This window comes from Anabrus simplex, chromosome 1 (genome assembly GCF_040414725.1).
Source record: "Anabrus simplex isolate iqAnaSimp1 chromosome 1, ASM4041472v1, whole genome shotgun sequence".
Taxonomy (NCBI): domain Eukaryota; kingdom Metazoa; phylum Arthropoda; class Insecta; order Orthoptera; family Tettigoniidae; genus Anabrus; species Anabrus simplex.
The window spans coordinates 66,576,296-66,597,098 of NC_090265.1; the positions used below are offsets into that span (position 1 = coordinate 66,576,296).

General features: G+C 38.6%; 1 protein-coding gene across 4 annotated transcripts in view; it reads left to right on the forward strand.

The window, feature by feature from the left end:
* Positions 1-20,803, forward strand: part of Pkc98E (Protein kinase C) — a 247,283-nt gene that overhangs the window by 101,670 nt on the left and 124,810 nt on the right. The window contains exon 1 of one of the 4 annotated variants that reach the window (XM_067156264.2): positions 14,733-14,789. The exons of the other annotated variants lie outside the window; for them this stretch is intronic. Coding sequence (XP_067012365.1) covers positions 14,763-14,789 — 27 coding nt within the window. The 5' untranslated portion in view covers positions 14,733-14,762. Of the gene's footprint in view, positions 1-14,732; positions 14,790-20,803 lie in introns of those variants that run through there. 4 annotated transcript variants of the gene reach the window in all.

Below are 20,803 nucleotides of genomic sequence, written 5' to 3' on the forward strand. Positions count from 1 at the left end.
CATTGTAATCAATAAAACAGACTTACTACTATAGCCCAATGTACACCTAAAACAAAATAAATGTATGATAGGTGCTTTTTCAATAAATTCAATTGAAAAAAGAAAAAGGAATCTGTTATGAAGACTACAGCATAGAAATTGTGCCATCAAGTAATAAACTGCCTTAAAAGGTGATAATAAATTCCATATATGATACATTTAAGCAGACCCAGCCAACAGCTGGAAACTGCGTATGATGATGATATATTTTATAAACACAAACAGGAACCAGTTAAAAAGGGCACTAGGAAAGTTTTGCAATGTGAGTGAACGCTTTAGACTTTTTCAAAATAATTTTCACCACACTTAATACACTTCTCCATACGTCGAAACTAGTCACTGAACCAACTCTGTCACTTTTCATCGGTTACATTTTCACACTCTTGATCCCATGCTGCCAGAAGCTCCTCGTTGGATGCAAAATGCCGCCCTTTCTGCTTCACTTTCGGGAAGAGTGTGAAGTCACATGGGGCAAGATCAGGACTGTATGGAGGGTGATCAAGCACAGTCAACCCTGATCTGGCAAGAAAATCCATTGTTACATTAACACGATGTGCTGGAGCATTATCGTGATGCAAGAGCCAAGTGTTGGGCCGTGACCTTGGACTTGAGAGCCTGGATGAACTGAGGCAGACAAGTCTTACTGTACCACTTCACAGTAACTGTCCTTTGTGTTTCTAGCACAACCCGAGTCAGGATGCCCTGTTTAGTGAAGAATACTGCAATCATCCTTTTCTTCACTGACTTTGACTTTCACACAATCACAGGAGTACCCTCATTTTCAAACAGCCACACCTTGTTCTGGGATTTTGTTGGGACATCGTAATAATAAAGCCAAGTTTCGTCACCTGTAACGATGCTATTGATGTTACTTGAAGTCCCATTTTCAAACTGTTTTAGCATTTTTGGCACCATTTCACTCGATGTGCCCTTTGTTCCTCTGAAAGTGAATGGGGCACCCAAAGGGAACAAATCTTTCTAACATGAATGAATAGCTGGTGCAGGGATGTGGAGGGTCTCTTCTAACTGCCGATATGTCAACCGCCTCTCTTGCTGCAACATTTCCCTCACAGCTTCAACGTTTTCCTCAGTCACTGATTCAGACAGTCGCCCAGAACGAGTATTGTCCTCAACCCAAAAATTTCCTCTCTAGAACTCTTTGTACCAGCGGAAAATTGTCTGATGTGGACAGTCTTTCCCCAGCACAGGAGTAATTTCCTCCAGGCACTGGTCAGCAGTTAATCCACGAGCAAAATTGTAGCTGATAATTGCGCGATATTCACCTTTAGACCACACTGGCATCTTAACTTGCTTTCAATCCCACTGCTTGGTAACAACTGGTGTGAAGGTCGTGCCTTGCTCTCTTCTAGACTGGTTTTCACCTCTCTTTTCATCCCTCACCGTTTTTGCATATTGCAAAACTTTCCTAGTGCCCTTACAAAAGTTACACAAGTTTATAATATTGATCATAGAGAAAAACTTATTTTGAGAATGGAAGATCCCCAATTAAATGGGCTAATCTCAAAATAATTTGAATGAGAAATTACAAGAGGGCAGGAAGATGAAAAAACGTATCCTATTGCAACAAGGAGAAAAATACCTACAGGGGCTTAGCCTAATTACAAGGGATAGTCCCATTCTATGGTGCAGTGGATCAGAGAGCTTATAGACATGAGGGAATTATGAAGGGAAAATAAAATAAAAGGAGTTTCTAGCAAGCAAGTGATTTCAAGGGAAACACACTTAAAATTTACACTAGAATAAATTACAAGGCAAGAACCAGCTAATGAAGCTGATGAAATGATATAAAGGTATTACGTGCTACCTACGGCAAGTTAATGTTACAATCAAACCCTAACACAGTGATATAATTCAAAATCGGAGTAGCCTCTTACCAGAGTTGCACAAAAGAACCTTCAAAATATGAAATTATATGTTAGATTAAATTCGTGCAAAAAAAAAAAAAGGGGGGGGGGGGTAAAGATAGAAGCTACAGCACAAACCCTGTCCCATATAGTTGGTGCTTACCTCCTCATGGGCTGCCTGCAAGCTGCCTTTCGCACAACCTTCAAGGTCAGAGTCCACTCATCAAGTCAAGTATCTACAGCTTACATAGCTTACAGGCAACCAGGGTCATTTTCCTTCTAAAAGGTATTGATTGTTATTTTTTTCTGATATTAAAATCATTCACTTCAATCTGTTAAAAACTTCCTGGTGAATGAGTAAGATGTTGACATTGCTATTTTGTCCTTAAATGTTCTTCTCCTGCAGTTCCTCCTCTTTCTTTGTATAGATAAGCTGTGTATCTTCCCATAGTTTATTTCCTTATGTCAGCCTGCACATGTCTTGGCTTCGTAGTTTCTTTTCTTGTGTCGGCTTGCATAATGCTGTTCAAAGTTTCCTCTAATAATGTCTGACACATTCAAGATTTCTTATTTCTTTGCCATTATATAAATTCAGAAGACTCTATTAGATCTTCGTAACTGTTTGAGTCTCCTTGTATGTATTCTAGACCTGTTGTTTGTATGGAATGATCAGCTGATTGAAGTAAATTTTTTCTCTCTGTGATTCCATATTTGGATAAGACCCACTGAATACTACAAAATACACCTAATCTGCTTGGCAGACATGGTAGTAGCATGGTTTATGTACTGTACAGTTCTTACACATCACTTTGATGTCAATCACTTTTTCTGCTACCATACTAGAGAATGAAAGATGTTCCTTTCAGGGTCTAGTCAGTGAAAGTCACAGAACACTAGTATTCCTTAAAATCACGGGAATAGAACCACCCAAAAGCTGGTTCTATTCCTGTGATTTTAAGATCTGCAGCCATGAAAGACAGTTTTGAAACTAGTATTTCTTTTTAATTTTTATCAGATCATACATAGAGAGAAGGAACAAGAAAATGTTTATTTCATATACAGAATCTTTCATTACTGCTGCAGCATGTGATGTAGGAGCATTAGTTGAAGTCTTCAATATATGCTGCACCGAGCGAGTTGGCCGTGCAGTTAGGAGTGCGCAGCTGTGAGCTCGCATCCGGGAGATAGTGGGTTTAAACCCCACTGTCGGCAGCCCTGAAGATGGTTTTCCGTGTTTTCCCATTTTCACACCAGGAAAATGCTGGGGCTGTACTTTAATTAAGGCCACGGCCGCTTCCTTCCCATTCCTAGGCCTTTCCTGTCCCATCGTCGCCATAAGACCTGTCTGTGTCGGTGCGACGTAAAGCAACTAGCAAAAAAAAAACAATATGCTGCATGTACAAGTGGTGAGGAAAAAGGAACACAGTGTATGTATGTCTGTGGTGGAGACAAGATAATAGAAGGCAGGGTGTTCCCTCAGCAGACATGCCCCACCAATGCTACTTTGAAATACCGATTAGCACCTGGACAGAAGGATCATTAGTGCCCTGACTGGCAGGATGGGAACCACCAGTGCAGTCCAAGCCATCGTGGTCCTCCCATGTGTCCGCACAAACTCCTGCTTATCACTGAGAATGTCTCCAGTAGTGTTGGAAGAGAGTGTAAAGTGCACTGGAGAGCGCTGGTATTCAGCAATAAGAAACATTTCTGTCTTGGACAAAGAGGTATGTACCTCTGGTGTGGGTGAGCTGGAAAATCTATCATTTTCACATCCACCATTTAAGATCACACCTGAAATTATTGTATTGGAGGGTAATGAGCTACATATTCCAATCACCTCTGGTATTTATTAATGGGACAATGACGAATGCTTCGAACATCATCGTCTTCTCCTCCAACCATGGATATTTTGTGGGAACTAATCTTCCAGCAGGATAATGTGTGACCCCTATTCTGCAAAGGCAACACGGTGTGCTCTACATGTGGTATGTACCTTCTACTGTTGCCTATGAGATCTGACCTCAGCCCCATCGAGCATTTGTGGAACGTTATGAAAAGGCACCTGACTTGCAGTTTGGCCCAGGTATGCCATGATGCACAGCAAACATGTGGTACTGTTCTCTAGACACACATTCAGAATATGTATGACCGGTTACTTGCCAGATTAGTTACTTGTGTGGCCACTCAGTATCAAGCTGTCTACTGTATGTGCTTCAACAGACTTGTATTATATATTCTGGATCTCTCAGAAACTGTTATGTTTTAATCAACACTACTATCACTTTCTTCTTGTATAGCAACTTTGGGGCAGATATAAAAGTTCACATTGGGTATTCTTCAATTGATTTCCACTTTGTATAAGAAACCTTCCTTGCTTCATCAAGTCCACAATCAATTAGCCTCATTCTGTACACAAATCTTATGTTGTTCTTTTATTTAATTCATAGTATATTCTTCGGGCTCATGTTCACAACCTGTAAACAAGTACAAATTCCGAAGCTAACCATAGTTTAGAAAATCTTTTCAGGGACATGGATCATACGAATCAGCAATGATAACAGTACTTCTAGGCTAAAAATAATATTATCACTGTCCCCAGAATCATCTGAATAGGAGTAAAGTATTTGAGGTAAAAGTTTGCAATCAGATGCAATATTTACATTAGGAAATTATTTTCCATTCTCACTTACTGCCTCATTTATTCAGCATGTACTTATTTTATATCCACTGTATTTGTCTGAAGTTATTCACCAAAAGAGGCATCATCAAAGATAGGAAGGATGATAGGAACACATACTAGGAAGAACATGATGACAAGCTAGGAAAAGACCGAGCAAGTGGCCGTGTGGTTTGTGTCATGCCGCTGCGAGCAGCTTAAACTACCATTTGTAATGGTGAAGAAGAGAACTTTGGTTCTTGAAACATATTTGTTTGGATTGAAATTGTAATAAATTTCATATTAGTGTTGACAATTGCCCCAGAGGAGTGCGACAGGCTTTGGCAGCCTGTACAATCCCTATCCTCGCCGCTAGATGGGGGCTTCATTCATTCCATTCCTGACCTGGTTGAATGAATGGAAACAGGCTGTGGATTTTCATTTTCAGTAGTGTTAACAAGGTGGAGATTCATATTTAATTGACCCTTTAATGGCACACCATGTGCCAATCTTTTGGGCTTGAAGGGGAGACTTGTGCAGCATGAGGATTTTCAGTCAACTACCAACATGTATTCTGTGTACTCATGTACGTGCCAAGGTAAAATCAAGTCTTGCCTGACCATTGCCAGTCATGTAACTCCTCTCTATCCAGCGTCATATGTTCCATGAACCAATGACAATATTCAACATGATGGTTGGCATCTCCTGGCAGTAACTCGTGAACAGCTTTCATTTTGCACAGAAACATGTTTAACGATCTCCTCGCAGCAATACACACTTTACTGTAGGACACCACTCTGACTAGACAACCTCCACAAAGATTTCTGTGGACTCTTCAGCATTGCGGCTTGGATATCTGTCAACTTGTCCTCAATGAGAACCGATAGTCTGTCACTTCAAGAGGCATCTCCCATGTTCCCAGTTTTCTCTAATTTATCATAAAGACGTTTAATGCTTGATTTATTCGGAGTTGCAAAGTGTCTGTGGGTAGTTGCATAACTCAAACTGCGTATATACTCTTCCAGAATGAAAATTCTTTCCTCCAGTGTGTACAACATGCTTCTGCTTGACTCAGTACTCAATTATCAATGATCACCACCTGCAACAAAGTAAAATGTAACATAAGTATGACTTTGCCATGGGTTGCATAACTTTTCATTCACCCTGCATTTCCATAGTGGATAAATTATGTATTTTCTCTTGATACCCTTACCGGTCACTAGGGCTAGGACTAACAACTTTTTCCTAATATTTAGATTGACGCTTTCATGGACCGTAAAGTAGACATGATATTGAGCTTTTATGCTTTTGCCATATTAAGAAAACAAGGTGAAATTCTTTTCGCTTCACAGAGAACTTTGCTCCAGGTACTCAGAAGAAAATCTTGTCTGTTCATGTGGAGGACTTCTTTTATAATTAAGGTTTGAATTTGACACTGTAAAAGCTGATTTTAATGTCTATAACTCTTATCTGTTTGATCGAAACATACGCATATTGCAGTATGTGCACATACACAAAAAAAAAAAAAAAAAAAAAAAAAAAAAAACCAGAGCTTCCCCAGTCTGAATATGTGAATTTTATAGGGCATGTTCTTATATATATATTATGGACTTTTTCATAAAATTACATAGTATTTAGAGTATATTGTTACAACTACAGTATATATATTTTTTGATTTCCACAGGAAAGTGTTTTTAAATATATAATTAAATGCCTTTTTGTAAATAATAATAAAAAATAAATTACAAACAATAAAAATAAAGCTAATTCGGAGCCGTATATTGAATATATCGTTGGTCGCAGAATTGCCAGACAGTAACACCAGAGCAGAGCACTTCTGCCATGCGGTTGAGCTTTGATTGTGAACGTGAGTGGTTGGACATTTTGGCCCCCTCCTTCTTGTTATAGTTAAAACTCCAGCACGTGCTTGTAGAAAAATGCTGCCAGTGAAATTACGATTTTCTACTCAACTCAATATATATGGATGTGAAACTGAAAGCATACTTACTAGAGATGGGTTCTAGTTATTTTGTGTTGCGTGTGAAAGACTTATAAGTGCGGATACTTATTTTCATGTAACACAACATTTGAAAACAATAAAACATTTATTAAAAAACGTTTGACTAAAAAGGTGCCAGACAGCATTTGCTACGAGGGTGAATCAAAAAGTAAGTTACACTTCCAAGTTATGGCCATTTATGAAACCACCTACACATAGGCAACACGGCTATGACATCATGTAATGTAAGTTCACTTTTCCACATAGTCCCCAAGCGACTGTAAACATTTCTCGGAACAGTCAACCAACTTTTCGACCCTGTAATAATAAAGAGGGGAATTCCTCAAGGCAGTATTATTGGACCTTTATGTTTTATTATATATATCAATGATATGTGTAAAGAAGTGGAATCAGAGATAAGACTGTTTGCAGATGATGTTATTCTGTACAGAGTAATAAATAGGTTACAAGATTGTGAGCGGCTGCAAGGTGACCTCGATAGTGTTGTGAGATGGATGGTGGGCAATGGTATGATGATAAACGGGATTAAAAGTCAGGTTGTGAGTTTCACAAATAGGAAAAGTCCTCTTAGTTTTAATTACTGCGTTGATGGGGTGAAAGTTCCTTTTGTTGTTAATATAAGGAAAGACCTTCATTGGGGTAATCACATAAATATGATTGTTAATGAAGGGTACAGATCTCTGCACATGGTTATGAGGGTGTTTAGGGGTTGTAGTAAGGATGTAAAGGAGAGGGCATATAAGTCTCTGATAAGACCCCAACTAGAGTATGGTTCCAGTGTATGGGACCCTCATCAGGATTACTTGATTCAAGAACTGGAAAAAGTCCAAAGAAAAGCAGCTCGATTTGTTCTGGGTGATTTCTGACAAAAGAGTAGTGTTACAAAACTGTTGGGCTGGGAAGACTTGGGAGAAAGGAGACGAGCTGCTCGATTAAGTGGTATGTTATAAGTAACTAATCTCATTTTGTTCCGTATTGAAGATACAATAAGTAAAACTGTTTCAAGATTAAAATTACTTGTATTGGTATGTTCCAAGCTGTCAGTGGAGAGATGGCATGGGAGGACATCAGTAGACGAATAAGTTTGAATGGTGTCTTTAAAAGTAGGAAAGATCACAATATGAAGATAAAGTTGGAATTCAAAAGAACAAATTGAGGCAAATATTCATTTATAGGAAGGGGAATTAGGGATTGGAATAACTTACCAAGGGAAATGTTCAATAATTTTCCAATTTCTTTGCGATCATTTAAGAAAAGGCTAGGAAAACAACAGATAGGGTATCTGCCACCTGGACGACTGCCCTAAATACAGATCAGTAGTGATTGACAGTTGTTCCAGATGCGTTAGAAATCACCTCCAGTGCTATGTAACCACCTGGAGACAGCTGCTTTCACCTCCTCTTCATTTCGGAATCATCATCCACCGAGATCCTTTTTCAGCTTACCGAACACGCGATGGTAAATCTGGACTGTATGGAGGTTGTTGCCATACCACTTGAATCCCTGCAGCAGTTCGGACGTTTGACGGGCCGTGTGAGGTGTTGTGTTATCTTGCAACAAAATCACACCGGCGCTCAATCCCCCCCCGCTTTTCTTTAATTGCCTTATGCAACCGGTTCAATGTTTGACAATACGAAGCCGAGTTGATTGTCGTGCCTTTCAGCATAGATTCCATGTGCATCACACCCTCCATGTCAAAGAACACTGTCGCCATTACCTTTCCTGCTGAAGGTTGGACCTTGACCTTCTTTCGTGGTAGTGATGTGGTATGCACCTATTCCAATAATGTTCTCTTTCGGGGGTTGCATCCCCTGTGATGATTCACCACACAAACTCATTGCCCTCCACAGAATACAGTTGCAAAAATGACAGTGATGATTGGAAATGTTGTCCCTTGTGAACATTGGTGAGCAGACTTGGGACCTATCTTTGACACAGTTTACGAAATCCAAGGTGCTGGTGAACAGTGGAGAACATACTGCCATACAAAATGTTCAGTATGCTGGCATTTTCCTGCAGAGTTATGCCCCGATTCTCTCTAATGATCTCATCCACACGGTCAACATTTGCAATGGTACTGAATGTTGCGGGCCTGCCCTCGCGATATTCGTCCATGAGATCCGTGCGTCCGGCATCAGATTGCTTAGACCACTTTACAATATCTGGGCAAGAAATTGCATGCTCACCATATACAGCAGTGATTTCACGATGAATCTCCATGCAATTGAGCCGTTTAGCCCATAGAAATCTGATCGTTGCACGTACCTCCAATTTGGAGTGAAGATCCAGTTGACGCGCTCTGCACACACAACATGACGGGATACCACATCAATGTTCCCACCGGATGTGTCAGCAGTTACTGTAGCTTGCTCCGCTTTGACTATGGTCATGAAACACAGCGTGCCCTCACGGCGAGCTAGTGTAACTTACTTTTTGATTCACCCTTGTAAAAGTAAATACCCCAAATGAAGCAGCGTATTCAACTTTGGAGCCTGATTTATCAATCTTCGATAGGGATCTATGCGAAGCTTTGGACTGTATTGACATTCTGTTATATAAATTAGAAAATCCTAATTTACATGCATTCTTTCACATGTATAAAAGAGACTGTACTACACAAGTCTACTCTTCACAAACATTATGTTTCATTAATTTATGAAAAAACTGTACAAGAAATCTGTGATTCTATTAAAGGTAATCTAATCTGGGTTAGTTTGGATGAAACTCTTGATGTGCATGAATGATCTGTATCACAATATAAAAGTATTAAAACCACCTGTTCAGTACTCATATCATCATCATCTTCATTTCCCGTTTCCAGCTTCCTGGGTTGGGTTGTGAATCAAGGACCTCCATCGCTGCCTGTCTCTCCACCACTCTTCTCCTTTTTTAAGTACATCTTCTGGTTTTCCTCCCCTCTTCTCTATGCACTCCCACACTGAATCTGTCCATCTCTTTCGGGGTCTTTCTCATGGTCTCTTTCCTGTTAACTTCTCTGAAAAACTTTTTGGCACTATCTCTTCTCCCATTCCCATCATATGCCCATACCACTTTAGCTTTGTTGTTTCTATCCTGTCTTGAAGTTTCAAGATTCCTGTCCTTTTCCTTATCTCTTCATTTCTGATTCTATCCTTTCTGGTCTTTCTCTCTATACCTCTTAGGAATTTCATCTCCACTGCCTGTATCCTACTCTCCTCTTGTTTTGTTGTAGTCCACAATCCAGCTGCATATGTTAGTATGGGTTCATAATAGGTTGAATGTAATACTTTCCTACATTTCTTCGGGTCATCTTGGTTCCACAAAATACCCCTTACACTCTGTGGTAGAAGCTGTTTGCTTGTTGTATTCTTTTCCCAATTTCCTCGGTTATCTGCAATCTTCTGTGATCACAGTTCCCAAGTACTTGAAACTTTTAACCACTTCCAGAATTTTATCATTCAGTTCAGTACTATGTGTTTTAAATCATAAAGATTAGTTAGCGAACATTACATAATAACATATGCATGTTTTAGCTCTATTGAACCATCATCCATGCAGTTGAGACTACTAACTAATCATAAAGATTAAAACACATGGTATTGAAAAGGTGTAAATTTTAATATTTCAAGGAAGGCCTTTCTTAAAAAAATAAATTTGCTCACTTCAAACATTGATATAGGAATTAGAAAGATGTTTTTGAAGAATTTTGTCTGGAACGTAGCATTGTATGGAACTGAAACATGGACGATAACTAGCTCAGAAAGAAAGAGAATAGAAGCTTTCAAAATGTGGTGTTACAGAAGAATGCTGAAGGTGAGATGGATAGATCGAATCACGAACGAAGAAATAATTGAGTTCGTGAGAGGAGATCAATTTGGCTAAATTTGATTAGAAGAAGAAGAGATAGAATTATAAGACAAATCTTAAGACACCCAGGACTTGTTCAGTTGGTTTTTGAGGGAAGTGCAGGCAGTACAAACGGCAGGGTTAGACCAAGGTACAAATATGACAAGCAGATTAGAGCAGATGTAAGATGCAGCAGTTATGTAGAAATAAAGGTTAGCACAGGATAGGTGGCATGAAGAGCTGCATCAAATCAGTCTATAGACTAATGACTCATACAATAACAACAATATAATTCTATAATTCTATAGTCAGTACGGAACCAAAACATGAATTTCATTTCTTGCAACGATCTGTACATAATGTAATTGTTGCTACACTCAGTCAAAATGAAATTTCAAAAGCTTATCTTCTAACAGTGGAAGAAATAGCACTGAAAAATCATACAACAATCACAAACGTGTTCATTAACGCAGTGTTGCTATAGTGGCAAGAAATTACTGTACTGTAGGTATGAAAATGTAGTTATGTTCTTATCTGATGATGCTCCCTATGCGGTGAAGGCAGGAGGGCAATTAAAACTTCTTTATAATACAATGGTTCATGTCATGCTTGGTGCATGCATTTCTCCACCTGAGCGAAACTGTGTACTTAAATTTTCCTACTGTTCATTGTTTAATATCAAGCATGGAATATATTTTCCTTAAATCTGTGAGGAGAATCCATGTTTCCTCCTGAATCAATCATTATGAGATGGGGGACCTGGTTAGAGGCTGCCATATATTATTATAACAATTTTTCACATTAATGAGAACATATTAAAAGAAGTAAATGCAAACGAAGCAGCAAGTATTATTGATGTGCAAAGGTTGCTATACATAGGGAAGGAATAAAGGAGGAATTAATTTACTTAAGTCACATTTCAGCTGCATTTCTACACCTACCACAGTGCTCAAGCAAAATGCTGTAACACTTGTCACAAATACAAGTCTAATAGGAAATCTGTGCCAGGTCGAATTGCAAAGAAAGTATTGGAAATATCTTGTCTAGTAAAACAGAGGGCAAATTGTCAGACACTGAAGACACATTGTCGCTTGAAGAACAAGCAAATCTTAAACATGCCCCTATAACGAATGTTGCAGCCGAACATAGTTTTTCTCAATACAAATCAATTCTTAGAAATAACAGAGAATCGTTTCTGTTTTCAAACAATTCAAGTTATTGCTGTTATATTCAGTGTGGGAAAAGTACAAAATAAAAGTAATTGGGTTTAATTGCAGTTACCTGAGAAAAAATGGTTCAGTTACAAATGAGGAGTTGGATTCAATAACAGCATAAGTAGATTTACGTTATTTTGAGAAACAGAAGCATGAAGTTTATAAATGTTCCAAGTTAACAGTAATATTTAGAATCAAACGGAATTTTATTTTAAGACATTTAAAGGGGTCAGGAAATTTATTTCTCAAATAATTTGATTCATCGCTTAGCTAATAAGAAAGACAGATTTATTAAATTTTTTATTTTAAACGCTGTTCCTGCATGGAGCAGGAATTTTAGATTTTATCATATACCATTATTGTTCAGGCAGTCAGTAAAGTATAATCGCTCACTGTAGGGGGACAGAAGTGGCCAATTATCCCACCTGGGATCTCTAAAATGTCTACCAGATTCCTAAATAAACCGAAAATATGTCAACTTTAAAACAAGTTTTAAAAAATTAAGTTGATTTTTCTTTATTTATTATTCACCTTTTTTTTGTGTTTTGTTGCAAGAAGGGCTGAGAGAGATTTATCGCTGTACTCTTCCCGACTAAGGTATTAGGCTACAGTCACTGCCCCCTCTCCCTCTCTGCCGACAAAAAATTGGAACATTATAAAATTAGAAATATTCCTTTCTGAACAATAACTTTTATTCCTCTTTTTATTAACAAAGAGATTTCCTAAAAGCCAAACAAACAAAAAAACAGGTCACAAAGTACATCATTTGGATTTTGATATTGCATTACTTCCTTGTTCAAAATACTCTGCTAATACCACATCATTGACCAAAATCACGATGATTCATTTTCGCATGTTGCATCATCAGACTCTACAGAATCGGTACACACCGACATGACTTTCTCATACCACTCAACATTTTCAGGTTCTAAGTATTTCATTAGTGAAAGAACGTCAGCATTTTTGCCTGCTTTTCTTACAGGTTTTCTTACATCAAGTAGCCTCAAATAATTAACACTGGGAAAGCTAATATTCCTCTTTAAGAAGGTAAATGGCACATAGTTAGGAGTGTAGGACTGTGGCTTCAAAATGTTGACAATTCTATCCATAATCATGAGGATGTGTGCCAATGCACAATATAGGTTTTCAGAAGAATGAATATTTTGGTTAGTACGCCAAATGTACGACATATGCCTAATTTGGTTTTCAGGCTTTAACCCCATTTCATCCACTCATGGGAGGAATATTTTCGAACCCTTTCCTAGTGAGCATCTAACAGGTAATGACAATCATCATGCAAAATCTGATCTTTTTATAATAGGGAGTTTCAGGGATACAGTGATCAGTCAATGAGGCAGTAGGTTTTCGCTTTTATGTAGATGTAGTTCTTGTTGTGGAACAGTTGCTACCCCTGTCTTACACATCCTTGTCAGTTCAATATTTATTCCTCATGCTTTCACAAGAAATGTAATTTAGTACATAGATACATTGAAGAAGGAGAAAAGTACAAAGACAGAAGTTGGTGGAGGGGCTTCATTCGCCGACCCATCCATATAGATGAAACGACGTGGGATATGTTTGTATGTATGTATGTATGTATGTACATAGATATGTACTGGGTCTCCCTTATAAACCCAGACTGAGCGCACGGTGTTTGTACACTGCACTACAGCAGCTGCCTCAGCCCAACTTACATCGCACGCAGCCGCGCATATACAATCTTATATGAAATCTTATCTTATAAAAGATGCGGGAAGTGTCATCCTTCATAATGAAGGACTTCATAAACACCATTAGGATTTTCCTCACACCAATAGTGAGAGTTATGACTGTTCACATGACCATTAAGATGAAACCAGGCCTCATCCCAAGCTGTCGGTCGAACAAACTATCATTCAATGATGCAGGATACCATTCACAATATCTTGCTCTTGTGGCTGGATCAGCAGGTTTTAAACAATGGGCCCATGCAAACCTGTATGGTTTGATATGTAACAGCTTTATAGCTCTGTGTGCAGAAGAAACCGAAATCCCTACTTGTGCTAATTTATTCGGTGACCGTTCAAGATTCGCACTGATGTCATCTAGCTTTTCCTCTGTTAAAACGGTTTGTATGCATGCATGTTTTTTATTGAGCACTGAGCCAGCAGTTTCAAATTCATTTACAATTATGTGAATCTGTGCTCACCACGAAATTGCTGAACAAATGCATCGCGTCCCCGTCGAGCTGACTCGTACTTAAAATAACTTTTACATTCAAAAATATGCTGTTGCAATGATAACTGTCTTACCATTTTAACAGCTGAGATTCAGACCGGCTATTGATGCTAGGTTGAACACGTGCACGCTCCTTGCAAGGTCAAGAACTATGCGCGTGCCTCCCGTACAGCTGCTTAGGTCTCGGAGAGTAGAAACACTGCTGGACGGTCTGGGTTTATAAGAGATACCCTGTATTAGTCTGCCTGTTCAATGGGAACATGATCCAGAATCTCATATGAATATACTTGAAACAAAGTTGAGGGGTTTCATTCTGGATCCTGGACCATAATGTTTCCACTTTTTTTTTTTTTTTTTTCAACTCCCTCTTGAGGAAATTGTTATGATGCCATGTCTCAGTCATCTTCCCTTATCCTAACTCCAGTTTGTTACTGATTTGATGGCCAGGATGTCCCTACCCATAAATGAAACAACTTACTAACCTGTAACATGTTCTTATTGAACTCTGCATAACTGCTATAAAACCATTAATACGTAATAAGTAACATCTCTCCAGAATATTTTCTGTGACTTTCTTTGAATACCAAAATACTTTTTAATCGATGCCTGTACATATTTTCATGCTAACATTTTATTTGAATTAATAAATGTAGGAAAAAATGTTTTTCAAGATTGATGCCTACTTACAGTACTTTCCTTTTGAACATATTTCAGGAATAAATAACAATTTTGCACTCATTCATTTAATAATGTGAGACAAGTTCTATTCTGGCACAAGTCTCAATGTAGAAAGTTATCTAGTTTTAAGATTAGTGTCAGAATTGAACTATGAACTTTGATAAGAACATGTAAATAAACTTTGAAATGATAGAGAGGATGGTGTAATGTGGATAGAGTACACCTCAAGAGATGAAGATACTTTTGAGATGCCAGAGCCAGAAGAAGTTGAAATGGTTTTATCTTTTGGTTCCTCTTGTTTTGCTCAGTTGAGCTAATGATCTAACTGTACTGGCAGGTGGTACTACATTCCCTGTCACTGTATTGATAGTACTAGCTGCAGGCATTGTTTTCTTGTTAATACATTTCTCTGTTGCATCACTATAGAAAGCTATTCTTTGCCTTTGGGAATAGACAGAATGTTACAATACTGTAATTTAAATGGTAATTAATATTTTTTTTTTAATTATTAAATGAAAAACGCTACTTTCCCAGTATATGTAAGGTGGATCAGTTACTTGCAGTGGATTTAATTATTTGAGATATCATAATACAGTACATGTATGTCCATAGTTCGAAATAAAAACAACGTGCACATTTGTGTGCTGCAACTTTAAAGCTTGTAACACCTTACCCTCTGTCTTCCTCTTGTGGCAAATTATCTAATCAGAGATGAGAAATACATTAATCTGTAAGTTTACTAACTTGGCTTAGAGACTGCTTGCTGAACTGTTGCCAATTCAGTGTACCGTTTATGACTTATTTATTTTTTCCTAAGCCATTCCTATTCAGAAATCATTTTCAACAGAAAATGCAAATTTGTAACAGATGTTCAATAAAACACATCAGTAGAATTTTAATTCATAAATTTAATATTGTACAATATTTTACTTGCAATGGCTATAATGGCATGGAACACCTCTGGTAGCACAGAGTAGGCTAGGTTATGGGCTATTGGTAGATCTGTTGTAGAGTAGATCTCATTTAACTCCTTGTTAATATGTCTGTACTCTGAGTAAGTTAAACTGAAAGCTCCAGTAAAACTGTTATGCTGATTAGTTCTTGATCTAAGATCCATGCAATTGTAATTTTTATTAAAGCTAGTGTTTCTAAGGGGTTTATAAATCCACACTTTAATTTCTCTGCATTAGTTTTCTACTCATTACTAAATATACTATACATATACCCTTACCACTCAAATACATATCTGTCAGATGAGCAGTTAGTTAAAACTTACCCATGCTTTGTTTTGCATTGCATAGTTTTTAAAAATTGTGGGTAAAATACATATGAAGTAGAACCAGTTTTGCCAATTTAAAAGAACTAAAACCACATTTGGTTATATTTTTGAAGAAAAGCTGGTAGAGATTAATGGGGAAAATGATCAAATTTAGTAGGTATTAAATGTATTAATTTCTTGGTTATTTGTTAATATACATCAGCAAGTACATTTTTATATACAATTTTGAATGTGTTTTATTAATACACCAATGTTGCTCTATTCTAACAAAAGATGTACCGTACAGTATCTGGTGTGCTTTGAGACAGACATGAAATTCAGGGTTGATGAATATTTAAATTAAATAATTTAAGTCCCAGTTGATCATGATTTAAGTAAAATATCTTTTATTACTTAAATATCAATTTCAGTGCCAGTCCAGCAATGTAAAAGCTTAATATTAAAAATATTCAGTTTATTACTTTATCTCAAGCAGTAAGGTGAAACACAGTGTGTAACCTATGGCAGTAGTTGTATTGAAAGTAACGATAGTCAAATGTATGCTAAATAGGCAGTAAAAATATCTTATGGTCATTTCACTGCTTTCATAACAAGTGCTCCAGGTTAATAACTAACAATTTTATGTACTGTATAACTGAAAGGAAAAAAAACAGGGAATGTAACTGATGCAAAGCAATTCTGATTCTCAATGTTCAACATGGTTTTAAAATTTCAAGCTAATCTACCACTATCCAGTACTGGTACTGACCTTTAGGCTGCATGAGTGATTACTCATCGATATTACTTTATTGAAAAAGTCTGAATGATATTGCATGCTGCATTCTATTTTGCCACGAGATCTACAGAAGATAGTCTGGCTGTCAAATGCTGATGATCAGTTCAATTCTGGAAAATGGAGTCCAAGTACCTACTCAGGGGCACCACGTGCATGAATCAGCTTGCATGCGTTTGTTTATGTCATACATAATAATTGCAAAAGTTAGCAACGATATATGAGAATTCTGCTAGAAAATATTTTTTAATTATATGGTAGTCATTGCATTATCAGTAGATATGGCAAGACTATTTTCTACTTTTGATATGGTGCACTCAGAGTTAGAAATAAAGTAAACTTTCGGAATTATATTTCTCTTTAAATGGTTGAATGCTAACAATAATAATGTCAGGGTTCCGTTCAAAAGGAATTCTCTTATGTGCCAACATGAGGCTGATGTATTTGAGCACCTAGAAATATTACCGGACTGAGCAGGGATCAAACATGACAAATTGGGTCCAGAAAGCCAGCGTTCTACCATTGGAGCCAGTCAGCCTGGCAATATAATTCATAATAATACAGTTTTATGAATAGTTCCTCCTCTTGTATTGTATGTCAATTTTTATCAGCAATTAAGTCTTCGTACAGCAGTACACAAGTAAAATCTGATATATCTAATCTGGATTTGAGTTCTAGGTGAGGACAACATTTTTTTTTAAATATGCCTTTAATGACAGGTTTACTTCTCATTAAAACTTTATGGAACTCATTCTAATTCAGAAAAGATATTAGTAGTAATACTTTGAATAATAATAATATGGCCTCAGCTACCATGGTGCAGACATTTTGATTTGATGCCCGCTACAGTAGAGAATTTGTATGATATAAATTTCATGGTTCAAAGACTGTATTGACACTGATTAATTAAATTTTAAATATTTTGAGAGAAGTCCATCTTATTATTGTTTTTAGTATTGATAAAGTGGACTTCTCTCAAAATATTTAAATTTGGCAGAAAATGCAGAACTGGCAGGGTATTAATTAATTTTGTCAGGTAAATACCAACTAGTCTGCCTCTGTGGTGTAGTGGTTAGTGTGATTAGCTGCCACCCCTGGAGGCCCGGGTTCGATTCCCTGCTCTGCCATGAAGTTTGAAAAGTGGTACGAGGGCTGGAATGGGGTCCACTCAGCCTCGGGAGGGGGGTTCGATTCCCTCCTCAGCCATCCTCGAAGAGGTTTTCCGTGGTTTCCCCACTTCTCCTCCAGGCAAATGCCGGGATAGTACCTAACTTAAGGCCACGGTCGCCTCCTTCCCTCTTCCTTGTCTATCCCCTCCCATCGTCCCATCCCCCGACAAGGCCCCTGTTCAGCATTGCAGGTGAGGCCGCCTGGGCGAGGTACCGGTCATTCTCCCCAGTTGTATCCCCTGACCCAAAGTCTCAAGCTCCAGGACACTGCCCTTGAGGCGGTAGAGGTGGGATCCCTCGCGGAGTCCGAGGGAAAAGGCAAACCTAGAGGGTAAGCAGATTAAGTAAGTAAATACCGACTGTGTCACCAGAGATCTTTTACATGCCAACATTGTATGACAAGGAGTGTTAAATGGACTGCCCTTCAAAATCTAACTACATCTGTTGGCTTTGAACCTGTGATCTTGGGGATACGATGGCCGACACTCTACTACTGGTCCATAGGGAGAAATTAAGAAATAGTGGAATTTCATTTGGCAAACAAATTCATGTCCTACTACATCAAACTGAAGTATTTAGGTAATGTGCAAAAGTGCATTAATTTTATTAAGAGGTTATTCTGGATTGAGATTGGCTTCTTCCAGCCTCCTTCAAACAGTTCTCTCACTAATATTGACCGCTCAAACTTGTTGGAGTCGACCTTGAGCTTCAGCGGCCTTGGTGTGGCGATTGCACAGAATTTGAAGCCACAAGAAGTGATCAACACTTAATGATGTTCTTCTTCTTGGGCTTGATCCTTGTCTCCTTGAATAGCCTCCAGTTTCCCTTTACCTTATGGTTCTGGAAATCATGAAGGTGTAGTTCTCAACACTTCTGCAACATAATGCACACTGCGACCATCTTCCACCAAAGCAACAACGTTTGCAGCATCTTCAGGACTTAACAGCATGGTTACTTAAGAAAATAGATCGTGATAATGACAGAAACATCTTACACACACACACACACACACACACACACACACACACACACACACACACACACACACACACACACACACACACACACACACACACACACACACACACACACACACACACACACACACACACACACACACACACACACACACACACACACACACACACACACACACACACACACACACACACACACACACACACACACACACACACACACACACACACACACACACACACACACACACACACACACACACACACACACACACACACACACACACACACACACACACACACACACACACACACACACACACACACACACACACACACACACACACACACACACACACACACACACACACACACACACACACACACACACACACACACACACACACACACACACACACACACACACACACACACACACACACACACACACACACACACACACACACACACACACACACACACACACACACACACACACACACACACACACACACACACACACACACACACATGTGACTCAAATATACAATATAATACTACAATATTAAGTGCATAAAGAGCAAGAAAACATTATTATCTCATTTCGAGAGATGTATCTTCTAGGAAACGTGAGGTAAAAATTAAGGTTAGTGCAATAAACAAATCATGCTTCTTTGTTCGCTCATAAACAAAACCAGTGACCTCGCCCATGTAAAAATGTAGGATAAGGTGCTAAGCTTTCTTCAGCATTTATTACGTATTGCATTTTTCATGCCAGTAAGTGTACATACCAGTCTAACCTAGTCAGCGTTCGGTGACGGACGTATTGTGTGGAGGTGCCAGGAGAGTCAGCGTGGAATGTGAACGGTGTGTGGTAAAGTAATTCGAGTGGGAAGAGGAAGATGATTGGAGTGGATCAATATCGTGCAGCTATTGGGAGATGGCAGAGGAAAGGGGGAAAGGAGATACCTAGAAATAAAGGAGGTATAATGGAAGCAAGAATGATGGACGAGATGATATTAGCGGCAGCGGTGATATTGGTACTACTAACTATAGGAGGTGTAGAGGTAAACCCTGGCCCGACTTCTAGTGGCAACATAAACTGGGAAGACGTGGAGGTCATAAAAAAAGTGGTGAAAGAAGTGGTGGAAGAAGTATGCCCGTTTGAGCAGATTAAGAATATGATGAAGGAGCAAATGAAGGAATTTGAGCATATACGACGGTGGATACAGGGAAAAACAGACGAGATAATGAGCAAAGTGGAATCCAACGAGAGAGAGATTATAACACTCAAGACAAGAATAAGGGAGATGGAAGGAGAGGTGGTGAAGCTGCGATCGGAAATTGAAGACTGTAACCGAGAATGGAGGAAGAAACACCTATTTATATATGGAGTACCGGAAGATAAAGCAGAAGATAAAGTACTGACAACTTACAAAGTAGTGGAGATTATCCAGAAAATGATGAGAATTAACTTTAGTGAAGTTGACATTGATGATGTGGAAAGAATAGGCAAAAAAAGGGGTGACAGACCGATAAAACTGAAGCTGTTTTCCACCTTGATGGCGGAAGCAGTGTTAAAAGGTGCAGACAACATACGTAGCACAAAAATTTGGATCAAAGAAGACATTGGCAGAGAAGGGGTAAAGAACATTATCACACTGAAGAAACATTTGGCCAGGGCTAAATTACAAGGGTTGAGAGCCTATATTAAGGGTCAAAAATTAGTTGTGACTAACGGTATATGGACCAGAGTGTGGACTGCGAAGAAATTACGAGAGATGGAAAATGACAGCAAAGACGAAATGGTAGTGGGGAAAAGTGTGGAAGTAAGACAGGCCAGAGACAGTAAAGTGGGCAAAGACGGACATGGAGGTAAAGAAAGAACCAAGGACAATAAAGCACCGGATCCAAGCTCGCAGCAAGAAAGAAAGAAAGGGATGGATGCGATAGCTGAAGCATTCGAAGTAGCGAACAGGGAGGTATTAGCAGAGATGAGGAGGGAAATAAGGGAGACCAGGGCAATATGGAAGGAGTCCAGAACTGAGGCCAGTGGGAAAGAAGAAAGAAGAAAACAGGGAGCGATTGTGGG